This window comes from Saccopteryx bilineata, chromosome 7 (genome assembly GCF_036850765.1).
Source record: "Saccopteryx bilineata isolate mSacBil1 chromosome 7, mSacBil1_pri_phased_curated, whole genome shotgun sequence".
Taxonomy (NCBI): domain Eukaryota; kingdom Metazoa; phylum Chordata; class Mammalia; order Chiroptera; family Emballonuridae; genus Saccopteryx; species Saccopteryx bilineata.
The window spans coordinates 35,330,833-35,355,638 of record NC_089496.1 but is presented as its reverse complement, the minus strand read 5'-3'; the positions used below and the strand labels follow the sequence as shown (position 1 = coordinate 35,355,638).

The following is a 24,806-nucleotide window of genomic DNA, read 5'->3' as shown; positions in this document are numbered from 1 at the left end:
TCTGAAGTATGAGGAGCATAACTGCATCATTTGTATGGATCTTAAAATGGTAAATTTCCTGCGAGGACAACTGAGAGGTTTCACGAAGTATCCTTGCTTTCTGTGTTTGTGAGACAGCTGAGCTCAGGAGAAACACTGGACACAGAAGGAGTGGCTGAAACGTGAAGCTCTGGAAGTAGGGATGCAAAATACTGTGAATGAACCTGTAGTTAATCGAGACAGGATCATTTTTCCTCACTTCACATCAAACTTGGCTTAATGAAGCAGTTTGTTCAGGCTTTGGATAGAGAAAGTGGATGCTTTCAACATATTATGTCTACTTTTCCTGCCTTGTCTTTCGAGAAGATAAAAGCAGGTGTATTTGATGGACCTCAAATTCGAACCTTCATATGTGATGAAGAAGAATTTGCCAGGAAGGTGAATAAGGAGGAGAAAGCAGCATGGCAGTCTTTTGAGGCAGTTACAAAGAACTTCCTTGGCAACAGAAAAGCAGAAAGCTATGATCTTCTGGTTCAAAGGATGCTGTTGGCTTTCCACAACATTGGATGTAACAACATTGAGTGTTAAGATTCACTTTCTGAACAGTCACCTTGATAAGTTACCCTAAAATCTTGGAGCTGTTAGTGATGAGCAGACTACTGCTGGAGCATCAGACAAGATTGTCCTTAACCAGTACACAAACGGAAGAGCTACAAACGCAAACTTTTGCCTGAGTAGAATTTAAATAATTTTTGCACAAATTTTATGATTAAAATAAGTGTTTTAATATGTTCTATATTGAAATTGTAGACAAATTCTGATGCAATTATATCTGTTAGTGTATTAGTGTATTTACTGCATTATATAAATTATTATATTTTTACAAGGATGATGCCCAAGAAGACATTCTACTTCATTATGTTAAACTAAATGTTGAAAATTTTACAAGATGAAAACCTAAAATCTTGAATTGCAAATAAACTGTAGCTTACAGAGAAAAACTAATGCCAGATTTGAGATCAGCACACTCGAATTAGGTAAGAACAAGAGTTTTTGTGGATGCAACAAAAATTTTGTTCCCCAGTGTAATGAATGACACCCTAAGTTCTGTGAAATGGGGAGTGTGAACAGGCGGAACCCATTTATGTCAGTCATTTTGATACCAAGAGAATTGAGGCACATAACAGGGACGATGGAGTGAGTAATAAGAAACAGTGAAGAAAGGGGAAGGGTTTCGGGTTTACGTATACATATATTAATTTTTAAATATCTACAATGTTTTTAGCTTAATATCATGCCTAAATGTAGTATACTCACTGCTTGTAAATTTGTTTTTTCAGTTTGTTTTCCAGGAGCATTGAACTGACCAGCTACATTTATATATGGGAGAACTACAGGCTCATCAGTTTGCCTTGGGACTCTCCATGGACTTGGTATTTAACCTTCCTAGGAGTTGACTGTGGCTACTACTGGTTCCATCGCATGGCCCATGGTAAGTTCAAATCAAGGCTTGAGTGATCATTTATGTTGAACTCTGTCACATGGTTGGGGTTTCATAAATACGGTATTTATTGAGCCAATGACTAAATTAAAAAAATATAGTTTATTTTGCAGCATATAAAAATAAAGAGGTCCTGGCTAGTTGTCTCAGTGATAGAGTGTTGGCCCAGGGTGTGGAAGTCCTGGGTTCGATTCCCAGCCAGGGCAGACAGGAGAAGTGCCCATCTGCTTCTCTCCCCTCCCCCCCTCTTCTTTCTTTCTATCTCTTTCTTTCCCTCCCACAGCCAAGGCTCCATTGGAGCAAAGTTGGCCTGGGCACTCAGGATGGCTCCATGGCCTTCCCCTCAGGTGCTAGTATGACTCTAGTTGCAATAGAGCAATGCCCCAGATGGGCAGAGAGCATCGCCCCCTGGTGGGCGTGCCGGATGGATCCCGGTCGGGTGCATGTGGGAGTCTGTCTCTCTGCCTCCCCGCTTCTCACTTTGGAAAAATACAAAAAAAAAAAAAAAACCCAAAAGAAAAAAAATTTTCACTTTGCAAATTAAATGGAAACAATCTGATCACTTTTTAAACAGTGAAATCTTTAGAGGTGTATTTTTTTCTACTTTTTAAATCTAATTTATTATAAGAAACTATTTAGAAATTGATGACTATACCATTACTTTTTATATATTGCCTTACATTGTTCTCATTATGACGTGCTTACTGGATTCTACAGACACTTGAACACAGTATCAAACTTCACATCCAAATTATCCAGGGTCATTCGGAAGAACTTTGTAATAGCGTGGAATGTGAGCTAACGTGTGCTGGGATACGTAAGCTTGATTGAAGCTCTTGGCAGTACTTCCTCATTACAAATGAAAATGCAATCAGCTCGGCATTAACTATAGTACACTTGGTATTACCGCAGCTTTGCAAAATTACTCATCTGATTCAAAGCACTGGTTCTCCGGCGTTTACTTTTTGGGATTTTTGGCTCTCCCTCTTAAAGAAATATTTTGTTATGGAAAGGAAAATGGAAGTGCAGGAAACGGCCTCAGCCTCTGTAGGGATAAGTAGAGGCTGGAGAATGATTGCCGAGCTGAGGTGAGCAAGTGGTCTCCGAGGAGGAATAAGGCGTGCAAAAGTATTTCTGAAGGGAAATGGGGGAAAGTGCTAATTTTGAGAAACTACTGAAGAGCAGAAGTCAGGATTTCAGTGGGTGGTTGGGTTGAGTGGGTGAGGAGGAAGGAAGGAAGGGGAAGAAACCTGGAATAATAATTAAAAAAAAAATTAGATGAGAGATGGAAAGAAGAGACCTGAGACCGTGGTGAATAACTGAGCCGTGTGTGTAGGAGTGTGTGTGGACAAACATCCTTTCTAAGCGAGGGCAAGGGAAATCACAATGGTGTCCACAGACGTTCATGTAAGGCGGCTGAACTCTAAATACAGGATCGCTTTTGCTAAACACTTTAAACATATACATTGCATGAAACTATAAAGAGTGTGAATTCATTAAAATAACTTGAAGTAAACATATAAACTAGAGGAAGTAATTTATTTTGTGCGTGATAACCTTTGTCTTTGAAAATAATAGGTCAGCACCTGACATCATTTCCTTATATTTAAATGCAAGAGGATACTCCCAAATTGAATGCGGTTATGACTAAAAGATGGTCTATTTAGTAAACTTCGTATTTTATTTCAAAATAGTAGTTTTCACCCTAAAATAAACCCATTGGCAATCTTCCCCACTTTCTGTGCAGCAAATTGGTAATGTAGAAAGCATTTACATTCTGTTACTTAATTTCAGGACGATTCTCACATCACACCGTTCTGTATGGATGTGTTTGTTTGGGAAATCTGCTAATTCGCTTAATTTTTGAAAGCCCATTATAACAGGAAACAAGAAACCAACAAAATATTACCAAATATAAAACTTAAAAAAATTAAGTTCATTGTAAGTGCTCTTAGTGAAGAGCAATAAAGTAAAATAATATATTAAAAACTTGAAATCAAGGCTGTTTAAAGTATGCTTCCCATTAGAAAAAATCGAACTGAGTCCAGTGGAGGCAGGCATTAAAAAAAATCTGAAAACCTTCTGGAAAAACGCTCACCACCTTCAGGCTATGAAGCCTAATCATAAGTTCAAAGACTCTTAACTTGTGATGGAAAGCTAGTAGGAAAAAAATAAATTATGTAGTTGACTGTGTCAAACTTCAAAATTAGTCAATTTTTAAATTCTATATGATAATTTAAAATATTAAAATGGCTTTTTAGAAGTCTACTGATACAGAGGGATAAGGAGAAGTTATAGTATCAAATTTCCTGAACCCATGAATTACTAAACTCACACTGGTTAATTGGTTATGTTTATTCAACTGAAAAGTTTGAACAGTTCTAAGATCTAAATGTCTTAAAATATAAGTAATAACTCTGCTTTTCTTAGTTAATATGTTACTTTTCTTTCACTAGTTGCAATAAAATTATATATCAATATATTCCACATTTGTTAATATGTTAAATGCTATGAGTTTTGAAGAAATAATATACTTAAAATTTTGTTTTTACATATATTTAAATTACTTCTTTAGTAATGAAAATTATTGCTAGGTATTCATTGTTCTTGTTACTTATTTGCTTTGCATACACAGAGAATTTTCTCACATGAAGGAGAGAGTTTGGTATTAGTACAAAGGAGTTGATTCTCAAAAACTTGAATTACATCTCTATTTCTATGCAAAAGAACAGGAATATTTGAGGCTGTATATGTTATTTATATTTTATTATAGTTTTTTCTGAAATAATAAGAAAGAGTTGCTAATTGTTGGCAACTTAAACAAAAGAAGAGTGGCATAGTACTTTATATAGAGTACTTCAGCAACTTGAGAAAGATATGTAGAATGATCAAGTTAAATAAGTCTTTAATTAAAAGTATACTGCTCACAAAAATTAGGGAATATTTAAAAATGAATGTGAAGCAATAAAAAAAGGACCATTTGATTTTTTTGTATTAAACAAGAACATCAGAAAAGCAAACAAGTCAATGAAAGTTGTCCAATTATGTAAATGAGATGCAAAACCAACTTTTATTTCATTGGTGAAAATGCACTCTATAAAAGGCTGAAAGTACTGGAGTAACTGCACGTTCCCTGACCCCCTCATTTTTGTGAGCAGTGTAGTTTCTTCCATGCTTTGTTTCTATTACAAAAGAGTGCATTTTTTATACTTTCTGTTAGTTATACTAGATGTGTAAGATAGAGATATTTAAAAGAACATTTAACGTGTAAATGATTATTGTGTTGCAAGAGCAAAAGTAAGCCTTCCAAGATACTGGTATTAGACTTTATCTTGTTTTAGGTGGTAGTTATGTAGGTGTAAACATTTCCAAAAACTTATTAGATTGTACACTTCAAGTTTATTTACTTTAACTATGCCTCAATAAAACATGACATTGTTAAATAATACCACCAACATGATTTGTTGGTAAAGAGTTTGAAGTCAGAATGATATAATATATAATCACATTTATAAAAAAAAAAGAACCAGGAAATTATTATTTGTGACTGTAAGCATAAACATGTGGTCTTACACAGATTTACCATTATTGGTTTCTACCACTGAGGATGGGGAATTAGTAGCAGGCCAGTTAGTAACTTTATTGCCTTTCTTCTCCAAATGCTGCTTTGCTGTTCCTTGTGCTACCAGAGGTGGAGCCCATAGATGTTTCTCCTTTGCCAGCTGACTTGATGTTAGGCTGTGTCAATTTAAGGGCCTAGATTGGGATACTATAAAACCAGAACAGCAGGAAGGGACTTAGCTTCCATTTTCCAGAGTGTGATTTTCCACGTGTCACTTAACAGACTAGTAGATGGGGGACCTGGCTGGTGGCATTAACTACGTGGCTAAGCTGTATCCTAACCTTCTGATAAGGATCTGTGTCCCCTGAGGGACAAGATCAGAGTCTGACCTGGAACCCTCACCCTCTGGGGCCTTCACACTGTTGTAGCAAGGATCTCCGTCACCAGCAGAGTTGTGGTGGTCACAACTTCTCCAAAATATCTGACTCTTAGCCTGGAAACGGAAGGCTCGCCTGTCCCCTCTCCCTCAGCACTCTAGGCAATAGCTGTGCTCTGCAGCTGCTGGTTCTCTACTTCTCAAGTGTCCTTGCTTACCTCTTTTTGTAGTTAATGCTTTTTTACTAGTTAATAATTTAATTAAATTTATTGGTGTAAAATTTAATAATAAAATTATGTCGGTTTCAAGTGTACAATTCTATAATAAGTACATCATCTGTATATTGCAATATGTATTTACCAACCCAGGTCAAATCTCCTGTCACCATATACTGGAACCCCCACATGCCCCTTCTCTCTGGTAACCACCGTACTGTGCCTACAAGGGTTTTCTTTGTTGGTTGGTCGTGTTTGTTCATTTGTTGTTTTCAGTTTTATATCCCACATATGAATGAAATCATGTGGTTCTTGACTTTTTCCATCTGACTTATTTAGCTTAACATGATAATCTTAATACTCACTCATGTTGTCACAAATGGCACCATTTCATCTTTTCTTATGGCTGAGTAGTATTCTACTGTGAATATGTACTACATCTTCTTGATCCAGCCATCTATCAAGGGACACTTCCGTTGTTTCCATGTTGAGTACTGTGAATAAAATGGCAATGAACATAAGGGTACATATATCTTTGCAAATAAATGTTTTCAGATTTTTCACATAGATACCTGAAAGAGGGATTGCTGGGCCATATGGTAGCTAGCTCTATTCTTAAATTTTTTTTTTTTTTGCATTTTTCTGAAGCTGGAAACAGGGAGAGACAGTCAGACAGACTCCCGCATGCGCCCGACCGGGATCCACCCGGCATGCCCACCATGGGGCGATGCTCTGCCCATCCTGGGCGTTGCCATGTTGCGACCAGAGCCACTCTAGTGCCTGGGGCAGAGGCCACAGGGCCATCCCCAGCGCCCGGACCATCTTTGCTCCAATGGAGCCTTGGCTGCGGGAGGGGAAGAGAGAGACAGAGAGGAAGGCGCGGTGGAGGGGTGGAGAAGCAAATGGGCGCTTCTCCTGTGTGCCCTGGCTGGGAATCGAACCCGGGTCCTCCACACGCTAGGCCGATGCTCTACTGCTGAGCCAACCGGCCAGGGCTCTATTCTTAAATTTTTAAGGAACCTCCATACTGTTTTCCATGGTGGCTATATCAGTGTACATTCCTACCAATAATGAATGAGGGTTTCTTTTTCTCCACAGCCTCTCCAACACTTATTACTTGTTTCTTCTTTAAATTTTTGGTGTGGTTTCTGTCTTTTAATTGGACCCTGACTGATATAGCCAGCCTCCTCATACATTATATAGGGTTGTAAATTAGAGTTCACCTAGCTATATTTTTATTATTTCATTGTGAGGCATTGATTATACATTCAGACTACAATACAATTTAATTCAGTTCTGAAATAAAGGTTTATATCTGGAAAATCATTATAATAAACCATCTGTAAAATCTCTTCACAACTTTAATTTCTTTTATCCAACAAATAAACTGCTTAATTTATTTTCTATTCCTCTTGTTCTGTATTTAAACAGATGAGTGGTAACAATTTTTATATAATTCATCACAAACACTGATTCCCATAATTTATTATGATTAAGTGAACCTTTGTATATGACTATTAAACTTAATATTTATATATTTTTTCTGATTTTAAGGGAGTTAAATTTAATAATTCTAATTTCTATCATAGTTTCAACAAAAAACATGAGCAGATCTATAAATTAGAAATTATTTTATTTTGTGATGACACCAGGACTGTGCTCTATACTGAAGAATAGGTTATTTACATTGTTATATTTGTGTTGTTGTTTTCTTCAGAGACAGAGAGAGAGTCAGAGAGAGGGATAGATAGGGACAGACAGGAACGCACAGAGATGAGAAGCATCAATCATCAGGTTTTCGTTATAACATCTTAGTTGTTCATTGATTGATTTCTCATATGTGCCTTGACTATGGGCCTTCAGCAGACCGAGTGACCCCTTGCTCAAGCCAGTGACCTTGGGTCCAACCTGGTGAGCTTTTCTCAAACCAGATGAGCCCGCGTTCAAGCTGGCGACCTCAGGGTCTCGAACCAGGGTCCTCTGCATCCCAGTCCGATGCTCTATCCACTGCGCCACCACCTGGTCAGGCATTATATTTGTATTTTTTAAATACCACAGTACACTTACTTTTATAACGTTTGCCATATATTTGCCTCACTATTTAAGAAATACAGTGTGACAGTATTCTTCTTGGCTCACTCGGTGAAGCACTACCATTCCCTGGCGTATTCCTATTGTTTCTCACCTTCCTCAGCTCTAGCAGTTACCATCATTTAGAATATATGTGAGGGAAGGCTGGGAATCCCCATCAACTTGCCTGACCTCCAGTTTCTCATCATTATTTTCTATTAAAAAGCACGACACCTACATTAACCATTTTCCTCTGAGTTCATCTCAATGACCAATGCTATCTTATGTTTAAAGTTAAACATTTATCCATAGAAATGCTTAAAATGTATACGAATTAAAAGATTAGTATCATTTTCCCTCAGAGAGCCCCATTTGAGGGAGCCTATTTCCTAGAAATAACTTATTCTTTGTGACAGCTGCAGTCCCTCTTAAAGCCACAGTCTAAATTTCCTTTGGTGCTCTTAGATTCTATAGGTAGGGAATGTATAAAAGCACATTGAAACAAAGGTTCTGGTCATCATCTAGGTGTTGAAAGTATAGATGCATTGATATATCAAGCAGAGAAGTTATACACTTAATAATGAAGAATAAGATTTTCAGGAATCTCCATCAGCCTATTTTTTTAAAAAAAGTTTTTTTATTTATTTTAGGAGAGAGAGAGAGAGAGAGAGAGAGAGAGAGAGAGAAGAGACAGAGAGAGAGAAGGAGGGAGAAGCTGGAAGCATCAACTCCCATATGTGCCTTGACCAGGCAAGCCCAGGATTTCGAACTGGCGACCTCAGCACTTCCAGGTTGATGCTTTATCCCACTGCGTCACCACAGGTCAGGCTCCATTAGCCTATTTTTTGAAGTATTTCCAGAAATAACTAGGAGCACTTGAGGATGGATATATATGGCAATATTTTCCAGAGATTAAAAAAGCTGTAAAATGAGTAATCAAAATGAAACTACAGGTCAGCAATAAAGATGAATTTAAGAGCCCTATCTGACTTGCGACTCCCCTTAAGACAGACATGTCTTATTTTTCTTTTGGTGTTAGGACTCTTGCCTGTTATGTAGCACAGAGAACACTGAAATTAGTTTCAAGAACTCTAGGTGTATAACTCTGTGAGTGCAACTATTTGGCATACACATAACTTTGGGATTAACCTCTCTGAGACAGATTTTATTGATTTTATTTTCCTCCCTGCTTTGTGAAGAAGATTAAATAAACAAATGCTTTGAGAGTTGCAGGAACTAGTAAAATTGATGAAGGATGGTTAGCTATAAATATACAAAGAACTCTTAAGATTCAACAGTAAGAATATTAATAACCCACTTAAAAATGGGCCAACAACTTTAACAGTCACCTCATTGAAGATGATGTACAGATGGCAGATAAGCCCACAGAAAGATGCTCCACATCTCTTATCGGGCAGATGCAAATGAACCCTCTGAGTCCTACGAACATTCATGTACATCCTCATACCTCCTGATCATACAGAGTACAATCACACATGTACATCTTTAAACTTTGAGCTGGAGGTATGTGAGAATTGCATGAGATAACAAAAATTTTTATTTTAAAAATGTGTAAGGCAGTATTAAAAAGGCAAATGTATGTTCTTGTTTCCATAAAGTGGTTATCAAACAAACATGATTTTAAGTTAATAAAACTGGAACCGGAACTAATTTCATTAAAAAAAAAAACAAAAAACTCACTCCCAGGGGTCAGCAAGCATGAAAGAAACGCACTACTCAAAGGGTTAAAACAGCAATGAAATACCACTTCAATTCTATTAGAATGACCAAAATCCAGAACAACATCGTCGCCAAATGTTGGTGAGGATGTGGACCAACAGGAACTCTTTTTATTGCTGGTGGAAATGTGAAACGATAGAGCCACTTTGGAAGACAACTTGGTGGGGTGGTTTTTTTTTTGTTTTTTTTTTTTGTTTGTTTTTCCATTTTTCTGAAGCTGGAAACGGAGAGACAGTCAGACAGACTCCCGCATGCGCCCGACGGGATCCACCCGGCGGCACGCCCACCATGGGGCGACGCTCTGCCCACCAGGGGGCGATGCTCTGCCCATCCTGGGTGTCGCCATGCTGCGACCAGAGCCACTCTAGCGCCTGGGGCAGAGGCCACAAAGCCATCCCCAGCGCCCGGGCCATCTTTGCTCCAATGGAGCCTTGGCTACGGGAGGGGAAGAGAGAGACAGAGAGGAAAGCGCGGCGGAGGGGTGGAGAAGCAAATGGGCGCTTCTCCTGTGTGCCCTGGCCGGGAATCGAACCCGGGTCCTCCGCACGCTATGCCGAAGCTCTACCGCTAAGCCAACCGGCCAGGGCTTTTGTTTGTTTTTTAACAAAACTAAATGTAGTCTGACATGTGCTCCAACAATCACACTTTTGGGTATGTACCCAAAGGAGTTGAAAACTTATGTCTACACAGAAACCTGTATATGAATGTTCATTGCAACATTCTTTATAATTGCCAACATTTGGAAGCAACCGAGATTTCCTTAAGTAAGTGAATGGATCAACTGTATGTAAACTCCATATAATCACCCAAATGATTTCGATGCATTGATGTATGTTTGTCAGTTGTGACCAATACAGTGCACTGGGGAGGATGTTGTAATGGATAGGGTCGTAGGGTGCATATGGGAACACTCTGAACCTTTCTCTCACTTTTGCTGTAAAGCTAAAATGGTTTTAGAAAAGTCTTTTAAAACAACCTCTTTCCAATACAATGGATTCATTTGGTGACATTTATTTTTAGAAATGTGTTTATGACTTAAAACACTTAAAGCTCTTATGATTTTGAAGTAACTTTATCAGTCTTTGTAGAAGTCTCTTTAAACCGATATTAAGTTATGGTATCTTTAATGGTTGCTCAGGATTTTTTTTTTTTTTTGTATTTTTCTGAAGCTGGAAACAGGGAGAGACAGTCAGATTCCCGCATGTGCCCGAGCGGGATCCACCCGGCACGCCCACCAGGGGCGAAGTTCTGTCCACCAGGGGGCGATGCTCTGCCCTTCCGGGGCGTCACTCTGCTGCGACCAGAGCCACTCTAGGGCCTGGGGCAGAGGCCAAGGAGCCATCCCCAGCGCCCGGGCCATCTTTGCTCCAATGGAGCCTTGGCTGCAGGAGGGGAAGAGAGAGACAGAGAGGAAGGAGGGGGGGTGGAGAAGCAAATGGGCGCTTCTCCTATGTGCCCTGGCTGGGAATCGAACCCCGGGTCCCCCGCACGCCAGGCTGATGCTCTACCGCTGAGCCAACCGACCAGGGCCGCTCAGGATTTTTTTATATCCCAGGATAATGTGCTATATTAAAATATTCAGAGTATGGCAAAAATAGGTTTACAGTTGTGAGTAGTCCAAACAGAGTTTATTCTTCTGTTCAGTAATTATTGAATTATTTTCCATACTAACAGAACTGAAAATATAATTTTGCCCCACCCTGGATGACTATCCCTTTGTTTTGGGGTAAGCTTAGAAAATAATTATCTACATATGTTTGTTTTTAGGTAAGTGATATTAGGAACTTGTACATAAGAAAGTTGACAGCCTGGAAATTGATTTATAAAAATTATCATTTTTTTCATATTTCAAAGCATTTGTCCAAAAATATTGCAGAAGAGATCATCACAGAGGAGCAAAGACAGAAAGTGAAATACATACCTAACCTATGGCCCCAGAGACATCCTCTGTAAATAGAGTATAAGGAATGGACCCTAACCAGATTGCCTGGGGTCACACCTTACCTTTATCACTTTCTGTGTAATATTGAGAAAAGTGTGCCTTCTCTTTGTTTTTCCTTATTTGTGAGATTCAAATAATAATAACATAATCCACATAGGATCATTGTAAGCTTTAAACAAATTATAATTGAGAAACCACTTAGGGCAGAGTAAGTCAAAATTTAAACTATTATATTGTCTGGTTTCTCTACTTATATAATGTGTATATTATATAATAATATGAAGATTATCACCTTTGTCATAAATGATAGTAATTATTATACATTGTTAAAATAATTACCTTTGTTAAAATTTATAATTAACTGATTAAATTTTCTTTGTATTTAATAAGATGCATAAATAGCAAAATAAACATTTCAGGTTTCAACACAGATATATAGACTATAGGGAACAGTGAAAAAATGTTTTAGGCTCCTACTCATATAGACATGATAGTAGCAATCTTTTCCTAGATAAATAGTTGGTAACACAAACAATGTGCTTTTCTTTTAAATTTGTTTCTTTTCCTCAAATGAATATTCTATCACTTAAATTTATTTTTTGGTAGGTAGGTCATGCTTATCTATACTCCTTTTTCTTCAAACTTCAATATTTTTGTTACTGGTTATTTCTTTAAAGAAACAAAATCTATTAGCATTTATACATCTTATGTATATTTTAAAGTGTCTTTATTGCTTTCTCATCTTAATGAAATATAATTTATCTAAATGTTCTTCAGCTTATAAATTGAAATCTCTTATTTTAGAAGTAGAAAATACCTCAAAAACAATCACTGAAACATTTTTTTCTTTCTTCTCTAACTCTGATATATAATTTTACTTTGACTATTTTATTACAGTTTAAAGCCTTGTTCTTTGCAGAATGCTTTCCATAATGTAATTTTGTGCCATAGGCATTTCTAGAGTATATATAAATATGATTTTTCTCACAAAATTCACAGATCTTGACAGTGCACAACTGTATATTTTCACAATATATAGCTTGTGTATCATCTTTTTTTCTTTTCTCTCTCTCTCTTTTTTTTTTTTTTACAAAGACAGAGAGAGAGTTAGAGAGAGGGATAGGATAGGGACAAAGGAACAGAGAGATGAAAAGTATCAATCATCAGTTTTTCGTTGCGACACCTTAGTTGTTCATTGATTGCTTTCTCATATGTGCCCTGACCGCGGGCCTTCAGCAGACCGAGTAACCTCTTGCTCAAGCTAGCGACCTTGGGTCCAAGCTGGTGAGTGTTGCTCAAACCAGATGAACTGGCGCTCAAGCTGGCGACTTGAGGGTCTTGAACCTGGGTCCTCCGCATCCCAGTCCTACACTCTATCAGGCATGCAGCATCATTTTTTTTTTTTTGCCCCTTCGCAGCATCATTTTTTTAAAGCAAGTGTTCAATGCCAACTCTGTGCTTTGGATGTCTTTGAAGCACTGAAGAAGACAGATTGTCTGAGTGAAGTGCTTATACCATCCATTAAACAGACAGTACAGATGAGCTCCAGAACAAGACACAAGATGTGCAGCAAGAAGTCTTACTGCATCCATGTTAGATTTCATTAACAGTGATCTCTTCTTCTTTAGTAATTTAAGAATATAGTGGGGAAAATATATCATTATGAAGAATATGATGGGCTCTATCACGGTGATAATACAGGGATGAGCAGAAGTAGGTTTACCGTTGTTTGAATGGAAAATAGTAGTACAATTAATAAACAATAATACAAGAATAAACTGTGTTTTGCATACTCATAACTGTAAACCCACTTTTTCCCAACACTGTATTGCTTAGGAAAAAAAATCTGACTCTAAATTCAAGGACATAGTGAACTGCACATAAAACATAAAATCAAGCAATTAAGAGGTAGAAAATAAAGACTGTAGATGAGTTTGAGCAGAGGATATTTGAGCAGAGGCAGTGATATATAAATCACATGTATAGGAAAGACCTGTAAAACTAATTTCAAAATTTTTCTAGAAAGGAATTGTGAAGGCAATCATATAATTTAAAAATAAAACCAGATGGTTAATTAAACAAGGACATTAAGTCACCATCATAGCTTAATTGCTTTGACCAAATAAATATCAGTGGAAAACTAGAGTATGAAAATGGATAGATACAATTATTATTCTTTTTTTCTTGTGGGAGAGATAGAGAGTCAGAGAGAGGGACAGATAGGGACAGACAGACAGGAAGGGAGAGAGATGAGAAGCATCAATTCTTCGTTGCGGCTCCTTAGTTGTTCAGTGATTGCTTTCTCATATGTGCCTTGACTAGGGGGCTACAGCAGACTGAGTGACCCCTTGCTCAAGCCAGTGACCTTGGGTCCAAGCTGGTGAGCCTTGCTCAAACCAGATGAGCTTGCGCTCAAGCTGGTGACCTCAGGGTCTCAAACCTGGGTCCTCCACATCCCAGTCTGATGCTCTATATACTGCACCACTGCCTGGTCAGGCAGATACAATTATTAATGTTAAGAAAAAGGGTTGCTTATTTTATGAGAATGGAATAAATATTTCAATGTAAAGAAATACATAAACACAAAACAGAAACTCCTTTGAATGACAATATATATTATTAAGATAAGTTCCCCCCCCCCTTTTTAGGGACTCTAAACGCATACTTCAGAGTATACACAGATGAACACCTCCAACAAGAAGAACTAAAAGATAGCATTCTCAGGGGTTTCACTTAAACTTTCTGAGTCTAAGGTGCAAACTGACGTTCACTGAAGTTTAAGAAAGATCTTTTATAAGCAATAAGAAGTCTCCTTGCTTTTTTAAATCCTATAGATGCCAGATATTTTATCTACTTTATCAAAACTGGGTCTAGTAAATCAAAATATTTGTAAATCTATTAATGCCCCACAAGTACCAGAACTTCTTTTCCCATTAGGTATTGAAAAGGTGTCACTTTCTGAAATAATCTTTAAAATGACAATCATTTACTAAATTTTTTCTCAGTGTTTCTCATATATTTTTATATTTAATTAAAACAACCAAGTGATGAATTCTGTCACAGAAGTTATTCACAAGAGGAAACTCAAAGTTCACGTAGCTTGCCGGACTCTGAGACTGATGTGCCGAAGCCTGGATATTTGGTTGTAGGATCATTGATCTCCGAGTCTATAGGCTTTGCCAACTTCTAGCCTCTTTATAAAATTTAAAATTTTTATTAAATACAGCATAAACCAAGAACATCTATTTGATCTAAATAATTTACATTGTGTTGACATGTAAAAATCCTCAAATATTTTGCTAGAATAAAAATTTAATTCTGTGACTTTGCTGTTAAGGTGTTAAAAGTTATCTGAATGTAAGGATTAAGCTACATCATAGAGTAAAGTGGGGCTTCCCCCTCTCTCCATGCAATATTGTACTCATCTTTCTTTTTTGGGTGTTTTTTTTTTTTATTTTTTTTTATTTTTCTGAAGTGAGAAGCGGGGAGGCAGAGAGACAGACTCCTCCATGCACCAGACCAGGATCCACCAGGCAAGCCCACTAGGGGGTGATGCTCTGCCCATCTGGGCCATTGCTCTATTGCAACCAGAGCCATTCTAGCACCTGAGATGAGGCCATGGAGCCATCTTCAGTGCCAAGGCCAACTTTGCTCCAATGGAGCCTTGGCTGCAGGAGGAAAAGAGAGAGATAGAGTGAAAAGAGAGGGGGAAGGGTGGAGAAGCAGATGAGTGCTTCTCCTGTGTACTGTGGCCAGAAATCGAACACCAGGCCAACACTCTACTACTGAGCCAACCGGCCAGGGCCTATATTGTACTCATCTTATAGGCCTCTCAAGTACAGTGTTTGTGAGCTGATTGACTTGTGCTGTGATCTTTTTATGGCTACATATTAGAAACATCTTGGAAACTTTTAAAAATGTATATTGATACCTAGACTATAGACAGAACAATTTAAAATAGAGTCTTTGGGGGTGGGACATAGGCTTAGTCATTTTGTTGATGTTTAAAGCTAACAGTTACTAATATGAAATACAAATTGAGTGACACTGACTGCTTATGGAAGACATTGACATGGAAAAAGAAACATACTGGCTCTTTGGAAGATGAACTGATAATATATTTTTAAATATATATATTACAGCTAGACAGATTTCTGTGTATGCTTATAATTGAACAATTTCCGTGTACATCGAAATATAACTTTACCACTAGATACTTCACCATGCACCATCCATTATAGGAATATTTAAAAACACTAATATTATCCCTATAAAAATGAACAATAAATCGATAACATAATCAGCCTATTTTTTAATTTCCCCAATGGTGCTATGCATGTCTTTAACAAAATTTTTTATTAGAACAAATCAATATTTACTAAATAGGTTTCTGAGTCTTTTACATGCCCTTTAAGATGAAATTTTTTTACATGCCTTTTAAGATGAAACCACATTTTTAAGATGTCATTTATAGACATCTAAAATGACCAGGCCAAGGCCAGGCCAGTTATCCTATAAAACAGTCCATGTTCCAGCTGTACCTGACTGTTCTCTCCCACTAGTGCTTCACTTTATCTTCTGTCCTCTGAATTATCTACAAACTGAAAGATCTGGACTCGACGTTGATTAGACTCAGTAAATATTCTTGAGAAGAACAGTTCACGAATTAGTTAGATATTCTTAATCAGGATTTCCTATAAAGCAAGTTGCCATACCATTACCTAAGACTGCGATAGCGAACCTTTTAATAAAAACCACCCACTTTTGCAGTGCTGGTCAACCTGGTCCCTCCCGCCCGCTAGTGGGTGGTCCAGCTTTCATGGTGGGCCAATAGCGGCGCCGTTTGGTTGCTTCGCTACTGCCCATCATGAAAGCTGGAACGCCCACTAGTGGGTGGGATGGACCAAGTTGACCAGCACTGCAAAAGTGGGCGATTTTTATTAAATGGTTCGTCATCACAGACCTAAGAGAAGGAAAAATCAGAATTGCTTTAACCAAAACTCATGCATGTACATTTTCTCCTTTGTAATTAGTAAGAAACCAATACACTAATGTATTTACATAATGGTATACATATTCTTTGTGTATACCTGTGTATTTGAAATAACAATGACAAAGTTTTAGAAAAATATCTGTATATCCAAACTAATTCAATAAGCTAAGGACAATACTAATTTTCCTATAGACCATTATAAATGTAATCAGTTGTCTGAAATAAGTAATTAGCAATTAACCTATACTATGACACTTGGATGTATCTTATTCCCACCACACCTATCATATAATGATTTTAGCCTTCATTTTTGAAAAAAGTCTGAGTCAATTATTATGGAGGTTACAAAATAATAATTTTTTAAAAAAATTATTATTCATTAGCTGGCATTTTTCTGTCACATAGTAGACCTAGGGTATATGTATATATGTATATGTATATATATGTCATATTGATATTTTAAATTCAAGTTCAAGGTTTAGCATTTTGCTCTTAAATTTTTATATCTGTATTTCTAGTCCCTTACACTGAAGATTTTATAATAACATGTATGCATTTAAATATTTGCTATGTCATATACTATACCATAACTTTTTATAGTCAAAATATCAAACCAAATATTTACTAATTAGAAGATTCAGATTTTTTTTTCAGTTTTCTTCTTTCTTTAAAGTATATATATTCTTCTATACATTTAATCACAAAACTATTGCAAAATTACTTGAAATAATTCTTTTCTCTGTGTGGTTATTAATTTTTTCATGTACATTTCTATTTTCATAACTATGTACATAAAATAATTCTAAAGCATAAAAATGTATCTTTAGAGATTATGTTCCCATCCCTCTTAATTCTACCTAATTGCAACCACACCATATAGTTAACAATTTTTGTAGCTTTTCTTTATTTTTCCTGTTTCAATAAAAGTGTAAGTATACTACTAGCCTGACCTGTGGTGGCGCAGTGGATAAAGCATTTACCTGGAAATGCTGAGGTCGCCGGTTCGAAACCCTGGGCTTGCCTGGTCAAGGCACACATGGGAGTTGATGCTTCCAGCTCCTCCCTACCTTCTCTCTCTGTCTCTCTCTCCTCTCTCTCTCCCTCTCTGTCTGTCTCCCTTTTTCTCTCCTCTCTAAAATGAATAAATAAAATAAAAAAAAATTAAAAAAAGAAATCTTAAAAAAAAAGTGTAAGTATACTCACATATACATACACACAGATACACAAATGCACATAGACATAAAAATATATAAACAGTTATAAACACATTTAAATATGGAACAATCAGGTGTATACATATATAACTATAGATCTATTTAAATATAATGCATATTACATTAAATTTAATAACAATAATTATCATTTCCTATTGTCTTTTTCTTTTATTAATTACATGTGTTAAACTCTTATGCCACGATTATAATATTTGAAATTCTTCTTGTAATTATGTGAACTTTGAATTTTAAGTAGTGTGAGACTATTCTATATACACATTCAAAATCATAAATTTTTTTCTTGAAGAATTGAGAATTTTAACATTATAGAGCGTAAGGTCCTTATTTTTGAAAGTACAGATATTTCTCATTGGTGCTCAAGCTTCTTCCTTTTTATATTCAAATTGTATTTACTTAGCCGAAAAATAAAAAAAGATGCTTGTTTTATAACTGTGTGGACAGTCTATGTCTGTTCTTTCAGACGAAGGCTTTGTTCTTTATTCTATAGAAGCCAATGTTAATGAAGCACATGCCCCTTGTCCTCCTGGGCTCCTTTCTCCACAGCCAGATGGAATTCAGACTGCTTATTTTTATACTTACTGATATCCTGGGGAAAAGGTAAAAAAGAGTTTATAAAACCTGGACAAAAGAAGGATGTAACTTTTTCAGTTTTCCCAAGGGCAGAATCTCGGCAGAAATAACTGACAGTTTTTGGACATACAGAAGGAAATGATGAGTTGGGCTAAATGTCCAGATGTGTGCTCAACAGATGTATAAGGTTACATTTTAAAAGACAAGGAATGCAATACCTGTATCTTTAGAGAGGAAGTTGTAAATAGTAAACACATAACTTAGCTATCAACTATAGTCTGATTTTTAAAGATTTTCAAAGTAACAAATACTTTTCCATCTCTTTAAACTATTTAACAATGCTTTAAAAATCTTTATTTATGTAAAGCAAGTTCATAAAAGATCATAAGTTAAATTAAGTCAAATGATGACTTAGAATATAATTCTTACTTTATCATCTTTATATGCGTTTGAACATTTTTGATTAATTCAATTTTTTCAAAAGGTGGAAATACACTGTTTTTTTGTCTTCATTCTTTATACCTGAGACTTCTTGCTCACTCTTCTCAGGCAGTACTAATCATCCTCATAAATACCTTGTAAACATTCTGAGTTACCACAGGCTAAAGAATACAACTGAAGAAAAATAGCAAAATTACCCCTAAAATTGCATCTATATCCTACAGAACTATGTCATCTGTTAGCAGAATATTTCTTAATTCTCTTATGAACAAATATGAATAATATTTCTAAATATAAAGTGAGGAAAGTGGAGACTTTCCTATAGGAGAAAGCCATGCTATATTGGAATGATCTAGTTTAGAATAGATATTGCCCTTATTTATATATTCATTCATATACAACAAATATCCTTTTATGTTCTAAATGGTTACTATGTCTTGTATGCCTCATAGAAGCCAAAATATGGGAAGCATGGATGGGAATGACAACAAAACACATCCTAATTCAGGAATTTGAAAGGGCTCTGGGATTTGAAGTGACATGTCTTTGGCTGAATTCCAACATTCAACTGAACTAAGGAGAAGATTGAAACTATTTAGATTCTGTTTAACCCAAAACTCATAGCTCTGAAGAGAAGAATGATGCCCAGAGTGAAAGTATGATAGCTTGTTCAGATATTAAAAACTTAATTCAAAATGAATCAAGTAAGTAACTTTAATAAAGAGAAAGTTGTCAGTGGAAATTCAAAAGAGTTGGACCACAGTGAAAGCTTGTGGTCGTCTCAGGAGCAAAAGCAGACAGAAAGTGATTCCTTGTATTGGAAGAGAAACTTAAAAAGTCACAGCACTTCCTTTTTCCGTCCTTTGTCAATGCACCCAAGGGAGGAGCGACTTCTCTAGGGTTTCACTTTTTCCAGTTACAGACAGTGGTGGGAGGAGGCAGTGAGTCGGGAGACAACAGAAAGAGGAGTGCGGTGCTGAATAAGGTGCCCAGGCATCCTGGAGGTCAGCAATGCTCTTTATCCCCAAAAGGCTTCCCAGGCCTAACACAGACATTGCTTTCCTCCTTGCCTTATTTGTTTCAGTTCAGAACGGGGTGGTGTGTGGAGAAGGAGAGTGAGCAAGCTATCAGAAGTTGACCTGTATTTCAACCAATACCTCTAAAGGCTATTGGAAAGAGACATTGGATATAGAAGTGTTAATTCAGTTATTCTTGCAAAATAGACCACTAGAACTGTTTCCTTTCTTCTCTCACTGACATTAAGTAGCTATGCACACGACAGTTCTTTTAACAGGTTGTAAAAGCATTTTTACATACTCATATACTCTTTTAAGACATTCATTTACTTCCTTTTCTAGTTTTTAGATGCCCTTTATTTTCAGACAGGTTGTTTTACACAGAGTATAAGAGAAGAGATTTTAAGGACTGATATATTTGATTTCAAATTCCGACTCTGTTGTCTACTAATTTCTGTGACCTTGTAATATAACTTACCAGTAATTTCTCTGAGTCTCAATTTCTTTATCTGGAAAACAAATATTATTATAGACATTTCAAAGTGTTGTGAGGTTAAATAAAATAATTGTCTTCAATTTTGGGCACATAATAAATCTCATATATATGATAGTTGTTTTAATTATTACTAACATATATAATAAGGATGTGATGACTATTCCGGGAATTTCAGAATTGCAGATTAAGCGAGAATGCTAACTGGTTAAGGTTCTTTGTCTCGCTGACACCATAGTCTTTCCTAGCAGAGTGCTCCACCAACTACTTCCAGGATGAAACTTATATTTCTTCATTTTATAGCAGCAGTTTTCAACGGGTGTGCCACTGGACTTTTAAAACATATAATACCTGATTATTTAGTCCTCTTTTCCCTTAGATGGTCAATTTAAAAAAAAATGACAATCACCAACACAACAATAGCTGTCCTGTGTGAACGAATCAAAATTATACCTTTTTTTTTTATCTGATCTGCAGAAAATATATTTTTTGGTGTTGCAGAAATTTAGTAATTAGTTTATGTGTGCCACGAGATGAAAAAGGTTGAAAATCGCTGCTTTATAGAAATGTGAGATGATCAGAGCAGGGAGATTTGTCTACTCTTTTTGAAAAACCTAACACTGAGTACTAATTGGTAGATTCTATATATATTTGTAAGATGTTTTCTGAATGAATATTCTAGATGTGTAATATTAACGATACTACTTTGCATTTATGTATTATCTTTTTTTTTAAAGTTTAAAATAGTACCTTGCCTTGTGTCATTTAGTCTTGAATTGTTTGGCTTAAGAGATTTAAATCAAATACTACACACTTATTTTAAAAATGACTTAAGGAATGGTATTTTCATTAGAATGAAAAATGTAAGTAGATTTTTTTACTTCTGAATATGTAATCAAGAGAAGCAGGGTAAGTAGTTTAAGAGAGCCAGGAGTTCATGAGTTTCATTTTCAACATGTTAAAGTCGAGATACTTAATATACCTTGAAGTGAAAATGTCAAGGAGGAAGTTGGATGTAAGACACATTCAGAGAAAAAGTCCGGGCTGGAGATACAAATGAGCACATCCTTAGAAAATTGATGGTATTTAAAGCTGTAGGAGCGATTGAGATCCAAAGGAAGGAGTCAGGAGAGCCAAAGACACTGTAAAACCCGAGCCCTGTGCTGTTTTATTATTAGTGTTTGTTGTACCAGGAGGAAGCAGCAACTTCGATTGGGAAGGCGGCTGTAAGAATCACTGGAGGGTGTGGTGCAGGGTCCCTAAAGAGAAAGAAGAAAGTGCTTCAAGGAGAAGGCCATGATCAAGTACGTCAAATTCTGCAGGGATTCCTGCTTTAGGAATAATAGTCCAGGTTACTGGACTCACTTCCTCCCTGAGGGAAACTTAAACTGCTGAATGAAATATAAAAACTGTCTTAAGAGCGTCAGATAGCCAAAATAGTGAGGCATCATCAGGCCAAATCTTGAAGACAGTAAAGACACAGAAAATTAAAGGAACACTCCCTTCCACTTTTAATGTGTGGGCATCTGGCTGTCCTGCAGAAACAGCTGGATGCTTTGGCTGTCTTCAGGGACAAGGGGGTAGAAGTAAGAGCCTGGGGTTTACAAAAGATGGAGACCTTATTAATTAGGCGAGATATCAAAAGGTAAGGGTCAAATAGACACAGACTCACCCCTTAGGTAAATAGAAATCAAACACTAGGCCAAACAGATCATTATAGCTAAAATGTACAGATTTATGTAAGACATTTCAAGCCACGAATGTGGTTAAAAGTGGTGCTCCAGGTATCTGATAAAAACTAAAGCAATTACTAGTGAAAAAATAGTGATGATTATCTATGCCTCAACTATTTTTTTTAACTTTTTTTAAGGACTTTATTAATTTTTCAGAGAGGAGAGAGAGGAAAAGAGGAAGAGAGAGAGTGAGAGAGAGAAGGGGGAGGAGCAGGAAGTATCAACTCCCATATGTGCCTTGACCAGGCAAGCCTAGGGTTTCAAACCGGTGACCTCAGTGTTCCAGGTTGACACTTTATCCACTGCGCCACCACAGGTCAGGCCTCAACTATTATTTTGAACAGCAATGACCCACATGCATCATATAAAATCAGGTACAAAAGGGAGCAAGTGATTTTATTTGACAACCAGCAAAAACAATAGATAAATGAAACTAAATTGCAGAAATGTCAGATGCCAATAGTATTAATACAGATTCAACAACTCTGCTTTGTATGTTTAAAGAAATAAAAATAATCTTTCAAATAAATAGACTATTAGGAATAGAAATATAATTGATATTAAAGATTATTTAAAGAAATAAATAGCATGTCTAAAAATAAAAATAGAAAACATGAAAATAAAAATTGAGTAACTAGATTTGATAATAGGTTATATAAAGCAGAAGAGAAAAATCACTCAATAGCGAATTAAAAGAAACTACACAGAATGTAGGCTAGAAAAAAAATGGATGGAAACTATGAAAGGAAGGATATAAAAAACAAGAATAGAATAAAGTCTCCTGTATGTTGAAGAGTTCTATTTCTCTACAAGATTTTGTAGTCTCTGTAGCTACTCCTGACATTACTCCAAATATTTTCTAAATAAATGAAAATTATAGAAATATAAAAAAAAACACTGAGAAAATATTGTCTGAGAACACTGACTTGTACTTAGTCCATCTCATTAAACATGTAGGAAGACCTGCAGTTTACATATTTCTCAGCCGAAAAATAAATATCAAACTTCAGCGTGATTTGTAATGTGAGGCATCAATGTTATTTTTAAATGTTCTTTTAGAAGACAACACAAGAGATTGGCAAATTTAAAGAGCATGAAATACTGAGTCATCATGACATTTTGGATGAAGGATGTGTACTGCAACAAAATAAGTTCTATTCAGTTTATTTAAATTGTACCTTCCCATCCTTTTCTTGATCAGTACTATTTGCTCATAAGTTATTCTTTCATAGCTTCCCTTTTCTTATCAAAAAAATTAGAAATAATAGCACTGCCCCCTTTTATCTTATTAGATTGTCATAAGCTCCAATGCAGTCATTTCTGTTATACCAGTAAGGTCTATTCAATTATAAGTAGTGGTTACATGCAGAGATTTTAAAGCTCCCACATAAGTAAGGTTGATGTACCAATTTTTAGCATTAGTGTCTTTTTGTTACTCATCCATGTTAATGAGAGAAGCTAAATTATCTTGAAAGTTTCTCCTAGATCTACTTTTATTTGCCTGAAGGGAGGGTATTGAGCTACATTTGTATGTTAAATTTTCATGCATTACTATTAACATGACCCAAAGAAATAGAAATATGTCCAAAAAATTGTTCGTTTTAAACAAAAATTCCCATACTAAGTTAAGCCTTGTATAGGTGAGAGGTTAGAGGTGAAAAGAATTCTCTTGGTTTGGATGTGCACAGGCTTGGCATTCCCAGTGGGCTTTTCTTGGCACTTCGATATGTTCCCTGTGGACAAGGTTGATTTCAATCTTGTTACGGTATTCTTTATCTCTTCAGCCACTTTTAGTTCCCTATGTGTGTTTATTACCCACTCCTAATGGAGCATGCTAGCAAGACAAAAAAGGGTGTTTAGCGCCAAGGAGCAGCTGTCCCAAAGGAATGCGTTCCAATAGTTTCACTGTTTATAAATACAAACAAATCAATCAATCACAATTGTCTCTAATCTTCCAAAGCAAAGAGGTCGCTCTACAGATGGTAACTTGCATCCTTGACTCATCAGCTGAATACAAATGAGTGCTTTCATTACCTTCTAGACAAAGCAGGGATCACAGAATACTTCCATTAATTCTTTGTTCAATTTTTGTCAGATATTTGACTCTATATGTGATTCAATCTCACATGACAATAATTATGACCTTAAACAGTATGCATTTAAACTTACACACTTATTTGCCTTACCAGGGAACTTCTTTCCTTCCTGAATTATTGTGTGTTCATCTGGGATGATTTACTTCTTTTGTGCTACTTTTAACACAGATCTGTAGGTAATGAATTGTAACTTTTGTTGGAAAAATTTTTTTTATTTCATTTCCATTTTAATTTCTGTTTTGGTGAATTGTTAACAAAGACAAAAACAGGCAGTAAGGGCCCATCATTTACCCCAAAAGACACCACAACCATGACTGTCCCTACCCTTTTTATGCCCATATCCATACCCACAAAATGTGTGTGAAGCAAGACTCAGACATATATCCGTGCTTTCATTCTGTCAATAATTTAGTACCATATCTAAAGAATAAGCCTTTTTCCTCTTTTCTATATATTTACCTGACCAGTCTCAATACCATGGGCTATCCATTTACCATAATGTTTAAATTTCTCATCTCATAAATGTCATAACATTATTGCAGTTTAGTTTTTAATAAAGATGCAATAAAGTACTTACACTGCAATTGCTTTATTAAAATGTACTTACAGTACTTACAGTTGCTTTATTAAAATGTTAAACTCTTTTACCCATAAGTACCACTTCTATCTTCTTCTCTTTCCTCCTGCTATTTATTTGTTGAAAGATTCATGCTTCTCCTTACCACACCTATCTGGGTTTTGCTGACTGCTGCTCTGTGCATGGCTTAACACAGGGGTCCCCAAACTTTTTACAGGGGGGGCAGTTCACTGTCCCTCAGACTGTTGGAGGGCCGGACTATAAAAA

General features: G+C 36.3%; 1 protein-coding gene across 1 annotated transcript in view; it reads left to right on the top strand.

Moving 5' to 3' along the window:
* Positions 1–24,806, top strand: part of AGMO (alkylglycerol monooxygenase) — a 319,390-nt gene that overhangs the window by 14,495 nt on the left and 280,089 nt on the right. The window contains exon 3 of the mRNA XM_066239850.1: positions 1,320–1,471. Coding sequence (XP_066095947.1) covers positions 1,320–1,471 — 152 coding nt within the window. The remainder of the gene's footprint in view (positions 1–1,319; positions 1,472–24,806) is intronic.